Genomic DNA, 10,733 nt, shown 5'->3' with positions numbered 1-10,733 from the left:
CTCAGTTCGTTAACGAGCCAGCTCGGTTCATTAAAGAGCCAGCTCACGAGCTAAATGAGCTACCACATTCTAGCAAAATGAAACTATATGCATATCATTTACAGAATAATTGATGAACATGTTATATGTATGCGAGGTGTCTATGGCTTATGAGTTAAACTAATGATTAATGAAATATATTTATGTGTTAAATTATGCTATACACATATAATTGTGGGTTAAATTGACAAAAATATATGTGAATTGTGAATTGATGAGTGATGAATTGTGCTATTTTTGTGTTATATTGACGTGGTTGGTGAAACTATGAGTATAATTATTATTTTCTATTGTTAAATTAGTTTGAAATTAACTAAAAATTAATTATTATGTATATATTATTTTTTCTGTTCTGGCTCGTGAGCTAAACGAGCCAGCTCGAGCTCGTAAACGAGCCGAGCTGAGCTGACTCTGTGGCTCGTTAACTTAACGAGCCAGCTCGAACTCGGACAAGCCGAGCCGAGCTGGCTCGTCATCCACCCTTATGTGGGTCGTACGTGCCGTGGAGATGCAAAACCACGGTGCACGAATGGTCTATATTAAAGTCTTATATAAAGTAGTAGAGATTTTGGTTACCGGCCATTTAAATAAGCTTAGCTAACATATTTGAAATATTTGATAACTAAAAGTAAAATAAAGAACTATTAAAGAACATAAATTTTTTAACTCTATGTTATCATTTAACAAATTCTTATTGAAGTTTTTTTTATCCCAAATTCCCAATAGTTAAAAGTTAGCGTGCAGCACGGTCCGGTCCAAACGCCGCAAGCACAACACCGAACCGCTAAACCCACTCACGCACTCGCGCCCGCATCACTCACCGACCAGCGACGGCGGCGGGTTTCTCCGTCCGCCGCCCTGCCCGGTCACCCATGTGGAAGCGCCTCCTGGAGACCACCAAGCAGGTCGTCTCCTCCAAGCAGGCCATCCCCTACGCAGCCGTCACCCCCAAGCCCGCGACCCCCGCCGCCGCCCCGTCGGCATCCAAGCGCGGCGCCCCTGTTGCTGCGCCGAAGCTATCCACCCTGAAGAGTCCCTCCTACAGGCGACGCGCCGCCGCCGGCCCAGCCACCACCGTCACGCAGGCATCCCTCCTGCGGCTCAAGCAGGCCGCGGCCTCGAAGAAGACCAACTTGCCGTCCTCCCCCCCACTGAATGACGCCCACGCCCTAGGTAATAAGCAGTGCGGGAACTACCACCTCCGTCCTCTCCCTACCTCTCTTCTCATGCACACTAGCTTCTAGCTTCGCTCTCACCCTTCTCCCTTTTGCGCAGATGAGGATGACCCGCCAGAGGCTCTCACCAAGGCGCTCATGTTCGTCATAGATGGTACCACTGTACTTTAATATGAGCCTGAAACAATTCCACCTATAACAGTGGCTGTAATTGACATTATTCGCTCGATGCTCAGCACCTGAAGAGGTGGAATGTACGACTTCCCCGGAAGCGCTACCGGAGGGCTCCGAAGATGTTGGGGAGGTTGCCAGGGGCAATAAGATATTGGACTTTGAGTGGTTCCAGGCCGAACCATCGAGGGACCCGCTGATGCTTTGGAGGAGGGAGGTGGCCAGGGAGAAGAAGAAACACTACATATTCAAGAATGTGGAGAGCCACCACTACACAAATTTGATGCGTATTTGCGCTAATAAGCTTGGGATGGAATCGACAATAGAATTTCTTGGAAACTTGGGGCGGGAAACAGGGGTCAAGGAGTTCAATTCGATGATTAAGGTTTGCCTAGGCAAGGCAAAGGCTTGCAGGGATATTGACTCTGCTGTGGAGTATATTTATCGGGCGTATCACCTTTTCAATACCATGAAAGATAAGGGGTTCACGATTGAGAAAGATATCTATGACCCATTCCTCTTGTATCTTATGGACACGGGGATGTTTGAGGAATTTGAGGTGTTCAGTGCATTCTTTAAGGAGGCGAATCCGAAGTCCTTCTCTAGAATAGCTTATTATGAGATGTTGCTTTGTATTAGAGTTCAAGATGAAGAAAAAATCCAGGAACTTTGTCACTCTGTTGAAGACTACGATGAGAAAGTTCACTATGACCTAGCAGGTGACAACTGAGAATCACTGCGAGATTCTTCTTTTCTATTTCTCGTTTTTGTAATTGGAAGTTTTGTTTCACATTGTATAATTTGATCAAGCTTGCATGCTGACAGATGGCTCTCATAATAGTGCCATGTTGAATGCGTCTGTTTTGTAGAGAGTTACATGCTGGCCTTTGCTGAAAGCGGCAGAAAGGAAGATCTGGTTGCCTTGTTGGATTTGGTTGATCTATCCAAAGTTTCAGGTTCAAAGTACATAACTAATATTTTCAAATCATTGGGCAAGCTAGAACTAGAGAATTATGTGGAGAAACTTCTTGAGAGGATGATGTCAAAAGGTAATAAATTGTGTGCATGTTCTCCATATTTAGTTCATATTTCTTTGTATCTCAATAAGATGACACCCATTATATTTTATTAGCAGAAAATCTTTTCATTGAAGCAGTATTTCTTTACTAGTAAATACTGCTGCTTTTCTTTTCCTTCACCCCTTTTGTAGTTTATGTAGAAAGATAGATGGGAAACACCACACCCTTAGGTGGTGGTGGTGGTGGGGGGGTTGACCTTCATATACATGTCCAAGTCCAAATATGGCTTGGAGTACAAGGCAATTACAAATCTAAAAGATATGCTTAGTTACAACTTACAATCTCTAACACCTGTTCGTAGCCGCAACGGGAGAATCACGGATGCATAGATTGGACCGAAAATCAGTAAACAACTGAACAAGCAAGCTCTTGGTCATGATGTCGGTGAATTGGCGAGAGGACGACACGTGGAGCACTCGAATTTGGTCCAAGACGACCTTCTTGTGGGCGAAGTGTATGTCAATTTCAATATGTTTCGTGCAACAGTGATGCATCAGATTTGCCATCATATATACAACACTCACATTATCACAATACACAATGGTCGTCGAAGAAACAAAGATGTGAAGTTCCTGTAGCAGTCGCCGTAACCGAAAGGTACTCGACGACGACATGGTACTCTGCCTTGCACTGGAGCGGGACTCCAGTCGTCTGGCTCTTTGAAGACTAAGAGATGCGATTATTACCAATGTATACATAGTAATCGGAGGTAGAACACCATGAATTAGGACGACCAACCCAATCTGCATCTGTGTATGTAGTCAAGGACCGAACCAGGCAAGGTCAAAGACATAGTGGGAGATGATGACATGAGAGTGGCAAGGTCGAGGCAATGGTATCTGTTGTGAGATGAGGGATAGCCGATGAAGACAAGCCATGAATTCGGAAACAAGTTTATTAGGGGCAATGGCGGAGAGGTTAGAGAAGCACATGCGGCCCAAAACTCTAAGATGAGTGAGGTTTGGTTGCGTGCCATGGAGAATCTTGAAGGGCATGCGATTGTGGATGGTGGAGGAGAGGCGTCTATTGAGGAGGTAGGTGGCAGTTGCTAGGGCCTCGACCTAATAAGGGGGCGACGTGGAGGCATGAAGGAGCAGGGTGCGAACGAAGTTGTTAAGTGTATGGAAGATGCGTTCAACTTTGCCATTTTGATCAGAGGTGTAAGAGCAGAATGGTTGTAACAGGGTGCCTTGAGAAGTAAGAAAGGAGCTACTGGCATTGTTAACAAATTCTCTGCCATTATCAGCCTGAGAACACTTGATGAGCGAGTTGAACTGGGCACGTGCAAATTGAAAGAAATTAGTGATGAGATGGTGCACTTTAGACTTGCGTTGCATAGGGAACGTCCAACAATAATGATTGAAATCATCCGAAATGACAAGATAGTAAAGACAACCCGAAATACTAGGAACTGGAGAAGTCCAAACGTCAAAATGAAGAAGCTCAAAGGGAACAGAAGTGCATGAGTTTGAACTAGCAAAAAGTAACATCATATGTTTGCTGGGGTGACAGGAGTTGCAAATAGAGTGGTCTATTTTATTACAAGAGATGACTGATATTCTGTGTGGTAGCTAAGGTAGCTGGGGCAGGGTGACTAAGACACTGGTGCTGTAAGCAACGAGACTCTTACTCTCATGGAGAGGATGACACTACGAGTTGGGGCAATTTTCTGTTTATTTTCTCAAACACTACACAATGTCATAGCCATCTAAAGGTTGGGATACATATTTATAGCCCAAGAGGCTACAACATATGCTTCCTAGAGATGCGAATATGCTGTTCTACAAACCGCACTAACCACTACACAAAGATGCTGTCCTAGTCAAAAGAACTGCAACAATGTACCGCTGTCCTCTACCCATCGTGCTGTCCTTTAAGCAGTCAAAACCGCAGTAAGGAAAGGTGCTGTCCTGCCTGCTGTCCTACGCCTCCACAAAAGGAGATGCTGTCCTAAAGCAAAGACCAAAAAGGACTGTTGCTGCAGACCAACAACAGATGCTGCTGTCCTTCCCACAGACCATGAGACTTATTTCAACAATTCTCCCCCTAAGTCTTGTGCGTCGTCTTGTTGGACAGTTGGGCCATCCCGGACCTAGAGCAAAGCTCAAGAAACTTGATCCTCCCAAGGGGCTTGGTGAGCAAGTCCGCTAGCTGATCCTTGATGTTGATGTAGCGCGTCTTGATGCTCCCTTCCAAACAGTCACAAATGACGTGGTACCTCACCCGGATGTGCTTGCTCCGTTCATGAAACATGAGGTTCTTGGCCAATGCCAGAGCGGACTGATTGTCCACCCACCGCTCCACTGTCTCTCCCAAGGAGATCTCGAGCAATCGAGCAAGCCAGAGCGCCCGAGTTGAAGCGTTGGAGGCCGCTATGTACTCAACCTCGCAGTTGGACGTGACCACCACCTGCTGTTTGACCGGCTGCCAGCTGATGGGGCACTTGCCGAGGAAGGAGAGGATCTCGCTTGTGCTCTTGCTGGTATTGATGTTGCCGGCGTGGTCATTGTACCCGACAAGGTGTGCCTCCCCAGGGCACCTCGGGTAGTAGAGATCGTGGTCGAGAGTCCCCACAACATAGCGGGCGCTCCTCTTCACAGCCTACTCGTGCTCCGTCGTCGGTTGCTGCAGGAACCGACTAATGTAGCCGATGGAGTATGCCAAGTCCGACCGTGTGTGGACGAGGTAGCGAAGGCTCCCCACAAGATGCCGGTACCGTGTAGCGTCCACCTCCTCCGTCGTGCTGTCGTGACTCAGCTTCAGTCTCTCCTCCATCGGAGTGAGAGCTGGGTTGCAATTGGTGAGCCCAGACAGCTCAACAATGCGCTTAGCGTAGGCCGTCTGGCGAAGTGTGATCCCAGAGTCAACCTGGTGCACCTCAATCCCCAGATAGAAGGAGAGATGCCCTAGGTCACTCATCTAGGAGGTGGCCTTCATCTCTTCCTTGAACGCTGCCACCTCTGCATCCTTGGTGCCGGTGATCACCAAGTCATCGACGTAGACACCCACTAGCAGGGCATTTCTCCCATTTCTCCGCCTATAGATGGCCGCCTCATGCGGGCTTGGCATGAAGCCCATCCCCTTGAGCGTGGAATTCAGCTTGGCATTCTACGCCCTCAGTGCCTGTCAGAAGCCATAGAGGGCCTTGCGCAGGCGCAACACCTTGCCCTCTTTGCCAGGGATCTCAAATCCTGGTGGCTGGTGTACGTAGACCCGATTTTTTTGCATTTTGGTCCTTTCTCGGAAAAAAATTCACGTTTAGACCCTAGAAAATTTTAATGTCATTTTTGGACCCTTTGCTCAGCGCCGTAGCCTATGGCGCCGAGGTAACACAGCTCGGCGCCATAGGCTATGGCGCCGAGGTACGTGATGCGCTGGCACAAACGGACGTCGTGGCGCTGACGTGGCACCGAGCTCGGCGCCATAGATCTTGGCGCCGAGCTCAGTTGTGTACACGAAACCTATCTAGCTCGGTTGGTAAAGCACAAGGCTATTAACCTTGTGGTTGTGGGTTCGAGCCACACAGTGGGTGTTTTTTAATACTTTTTGTCTTTGTCACTGATTTGTTTTTTTTGTTGTCCAGATTTTTCGTTTATGTCACTGATTTGTCCGTCCAGATTTATTTCTCATCCAATTTTTTTTGTTTTTGTAACTGATTTGTTTATTCGTCAAGATATTTTTTTTGTTTATCCGGCGAGCACAGCGGCTGTGTGCCACAGTGGCTGCGAGCCGTCAACTTCCCCCCTTGTTTGCTCAACTAACCTACACCTAGGAAAATCAAACTGAACCGCAAATAGATTATAATGTTTAAAACTTTTTTTGGAAATGCAATTTGAAGATTAGCATAGGAATAACAATTATGTTTCTCTTTTATCAATCAAAAAGTGACCTACAAAATAATAGCATGGTTAGATCTATGCATCGTTCCCTTGATGGGAACTCAAGCATTGAATGGAAAGGTTAATTAAATTCGCGGATTAACTATACTGTTTAGTTTAGTAGTATGTAAATTAAATATAAAAGTGAGGGACTGTACAGTTCCCCTACACACAGACACAAGCTCACAAAGTATTTTGTCCACTTGAAAAACTTAAATTTGTTTGAAAAACGTCATGGTAAATAGAGGGAATGGAATTAGGTATCACCTAGTGGAGTAATTTATGCAGTAAATTCTAAAATATATCATCCATGAGACAAGTATATAATGGAGTATACTTTTATTTAGTGCAGAGGAAAAAAAGATGAATATGTGTGCTTCTTTTTATTGGGAATATGTTATTATGTATTTAGAATTTATGTTCAAAAGAACTCAATGAAAATATAATATTTTTATTTGGTCACGATTGAAGTAAGAGTATTCTCATTTGATTTTTATTGTGGTTAGCTGAGCAAACAAGGGGAGAAGTTGACGGCTTGCGACCACTGTGGCACACAGCCGCTGTGCTCGCCGGATAAAAAAAATCTGGACGAATAAACAAATCAGTCACAAAAACAAAAAAAAGCTGGATGAGAAATAAATCTGGACGGACAAATCAGCGACATAAATGAAAAATATGGACAACAAAAAAAACAAATAAGTGACAAAGACAAAAAGTATTAAAAACGCCCACCATGGGGTTTGAACCCATGACAACAAGGTTAAGAGCCTTGTATTTTACCGACTGAGCTAGACAAGCTTTCTGTACAGAACAGAGCTCAACGCCAAGATATATGGCGCCGAGCTCCGTACCACGTCGGCGCCACGACGTCCGTTTGTGCCAGCGCAGCATGTACCTCGGCGCCATAGCCTATGGCGCCGAGCTGTGTTACCTCGGCGCCATAGGCTACGGCGCCGAGCAAAGGGTCCAAAAATGACATTAAAATTTTTTAGGGTCTAAACGTGATTTTTTTTTCCGAGAAAGGACCAAAATGCAAAAAAATCGGTACGTAGACCTTCTCCTTTAAGTCGCCGTTAAGAAACACCGACTTGACATCCATGTGATGAACACGCCAGCCCTCCTGGGCTGCCAGTGCGAGGAGTCGCACGGAATCCATCCGTGCTACGGGGGCGAAGGCATCATCGAAGTCGATCCCCTCCTGCTGCAAGAAACCGCGTGCCACCAAGCTAGCCTTGTGCTTGATGATGGCACCAACTTCATCCCTCTTCAGTTTGAACACCCACTTGAGGGTGATCACGCGGTGACCATGAGGGAGATCAGTGAGCTCCCAGGTGCGGTTCGTCTCAACAATGTCCATCTCCAACTGCACCGCGACACACCAAGCCACGTGTTTCTCGGCCTCTGCGAAAGACCGAGGCTCGCCATTGTCGCACACAATATGCAACTCCCCCGCCAGAATGCGAAATGCCAGGCCCGACAGCGACAGGTCGATGAGAAGGCCCTCCATCGTACGATATCGCAACGGCTCGCCATCGTAGCACGTGTCGACGCGCTCGTCATTGTGGGAGAGGGTAACGAGCTTCACTGGGTCGTGCTCGACACGAGCTTGCGTCGGAAAGGACGTTCCCGAAGGGGTTACTGTCGGTGCTGGAGCACATGGTGGCGAAGAGCTCGCTGTAGCCGGAGTCGTGGCTAGGGAGCGTGGTGGCGAAGAGCTCGTTGTAGCCGGAGTCGTGGCTGGAGAGCGTGGCACTGGGGTCGGTGGAGACTTGGGGGCTGGGGTAGACCTGCTCGGAGAATAGTTGCCTACTCCCCCAGCTCCCTCAAAGTGGACGTACCCGATGGTGACGTCGGAGTCGTGCCGTCGTCCATTGCCTTGTCTCATGCCCATCCTTGCCCTTCGTCGAACACTACATCTCACGCCGTGCGCACGCGCTGTGTTCCTGGGTCAAGGATGTGGTAGGCCTTCGAGCCCTTCGAGTAGCTAATGAACACCCTCGATGTGGTCAAGCTCCTTGGTGAACGCGAGGCAGCCGAAGACCTGTAGGTGAGAGACCGCCAACTTGCACCCATGCCAAGTCTCGTACGTTGTCATTCTGTTGAGTGCTTTGGTGGGCGAGCGGTTGAGGATGTAGACCGCTGTCACCACCGCCTCTCCCCAAAAGACAACTTTCATTCCCCTCTGCTTGAGGAGAGCCTGAGCCATCCCCACAACCGTCTGGTTGCGCCGCTCGACGACGCTGTTCTGCTGCGGGCTGTACGGCGTGGAGTAGTGGCGCTGAACGCCCTCATCCGCGCAATACGACGCGAACTCAGCCGCCGTGAATTCGCCGCCGTTATTGGTGCGCACCACACGCAGTTTGCGGCCGCACTCCGCCTCTGCAGCGACTTGCACACGCCTGATGGCGTTCGCAGTTTCTCCTTTGCTGCCAAGGACCATTACCCACATGTAGCGGGAGAGGTCGTCGACGAGCAGTAAGAAGTAGCGCCATCCTCCTAGTGTGGTTGGTGTCACCCCGAGCGTCTCCTTGGCTCGGAAGCTCGACTGCTGGGGAAATGTAGCACCCCGAAAATTCAAATCTTAAAAATTTCTCAAACTCGCTCTAAATTCAAAATTAATTTTAAATTTCGTTTCAAAATGTTTGTTTCTGAGTTGATCTCAACAAATAAAATATAGTGGTCTATATTCTCTCCAAAATCCTCCTCAAAATACACTACAAATATTCCCCAGTGACCCCCTCAAATTCTTTCCAGAAATACTGCCCAAATATTCTACCGATATTTCTCCAAATATCTTCCTCCCGAGAAATACCTTCAGCATCATTTTAAAGTCCCTCCAAATATTTTCTTAATAATTTTCCTCGTGCTCATACGTATACATACGCCTCCGGTGTCATACAGTGAGCTCTACAAGCTAATTTCACTTATACACGACTAATACATGCTTATCTCCCACTAATCCTCGCCTCCTCCCCCTAATCTCCCCCACCTTGCCTATAAATAGAGGGGCAAGGGCCTCCCCTCATATGCCACCCCAAGCCATTTCATGACAACTCACCTCCCCCCACTCTCACTCCCACACAAGCACAACACAAGCACAAGATCGTTTGGTCGTTCCTTTCGGTATGGTGGCTGGGGAGCACCGGGAGGACAAGGAGGGGGAATGTTTTGTCCTGGTTTGGCCATGGAGGTGGCCTTGTCCCTTTCGGTATAACCGCCAAGGTAAAGCCGTGCTGCCATCGCTGCTTTCGCTGCAGCTGCCGCTCGCTCGAGTTCTTGTGCTGCATCGACCTCGGCCTCCTGCTGGCGCCGCGCACTCGAAGTGACCGAGCGTAGGGACATTATGTGATAGTGAGGGCTCACTGCGTTTGGAAGAGGCTGTCTCATACGAAAGGCTGCTCGTCCGAGCAGGATAAGAAGAAACAGTTGGAACTCTTGCTACGACTGAGTATGTGGAGAGGCGCGGAAAGGAGATGAGCAAGAGATGCTTAGGCTGCAGGATAGTTTGGGTCTGATACCAATTGTAAGCAACATGACTTACTCTCATCGATAGGATGACACTACGAGTTTTTGTTTATTTTCTCAAACATTACACAATGCCATACCCATCTAAGGGTTGGGATACATATTTATAGCCCAAGTAGATGCAGCATATGCTTCCTAGAGATGCGAATATGCTGTCCTACAAACTACACTAACCACTACACAAAGATGCTGTCCTCTAGTCAAAAGAATTGCAACAATGTACCGCTGTCCTCTACCCATCCTCTTGTCCTTAAAGCAGTCAAAACTGCAGTAAGGAAAGGTGTTGTCTTGCCTGCTGTCCTATTCCTCCACAAAAGGAGATGCTGTCCTAAAGCAAAGACCAAAAAGGTCTGCCGCTGCAGATCAACAACAGATGTCGATGTCCTTTCCACAGACCATGAGACTTATTCCAACAGGTGCCACACAGTGGAGGGTACAACAAGGTCGGCATGAGTGTCAGCAGCGGCAGGGAAGGTGTAGAGATCGCCGTCACTCGTGCAATGAAGCATCTCTTGTCTGGTCCATAGAGAGCAAAGGCTGTTGCTAGTAAACTGATGAACGGACAGTAGATTACGAACGAGAGAGGAGACAGCAAGAACATTGCCAATATGAAAAGTAGAGGATGAAGATGAAAGAAGTGGTCCTAGGCAAGAACTGGGGGTTGCCATGCCAACAATAATGGTAAAGTGGGAGGGAGGGAAGCGTGAGAAGAGTATACCATCCAATGATGACATCTAGGAGGTGGCGCCAGCCCAGGGGCTGGATCTATGGAGTTGTAGCTGCTACAGGGCAGCCAACAGACCCAGGGGAGTTGTAGCTGCTAGGGGAGGGCGCCTGCTGCCACCCAGGGGTAGGCTGAGAGCCTG

The 10,733-nt window shown here is 47.8% G+C and overlaps 1 protein-coding gene across 1 annotated transcript in view; it reads left to right on the top strand.

The window, feature by feature from the left end:
• The first annotated feature begins 753 nt into the window (after positions 1 to 753).
• Positions 754 to 10,733, top strand: part of LOC103626578 (pentatricopeptide repeat-containing protein At4g04790, mitochondrial) — a 36,698-nt gene continuing 26,718 nt past the window's right edge. The window contains exons 1-4 of the mRNA XM_020538417.2: positions 754 to 1,212; positions 1,315 to 1,368; positions 1,451 to 2,104; positions 2,255 to 2,434. Coding sequence (XP_020394006.1) covers positions 912 to 1,212; positions 1,315 to 1,368; positions 1,451 to 2,104; positions 2,255 to 2,434 — 1,189 coding nt within the window. The 5' untranslated portion in view covers positions 754 to 911. The remainder of the gene's footprint in view (positions 1,213 to 1,314; positions 1,369 to 1,450; positions 2,105 to 2,254; positions 2,435 to 10,733) is intronic.

Source organism: Zea mays, chromosome 5, assembly GCF_902167145.1.
Source record: "Zea mays cultivar B73 chromosome 5, Zm-B73-REFERENCE-NAM-5.0, whole genome shotgun sequence".
NCBI lineage: Eukaryota > Viridiplantae > Streptophyta > Magnoliopsida > Poales > Poaceae > Zea > Zea mays.
This window is presented reverse-complemented; position numbering and strand designations above follow the sequence as displayed.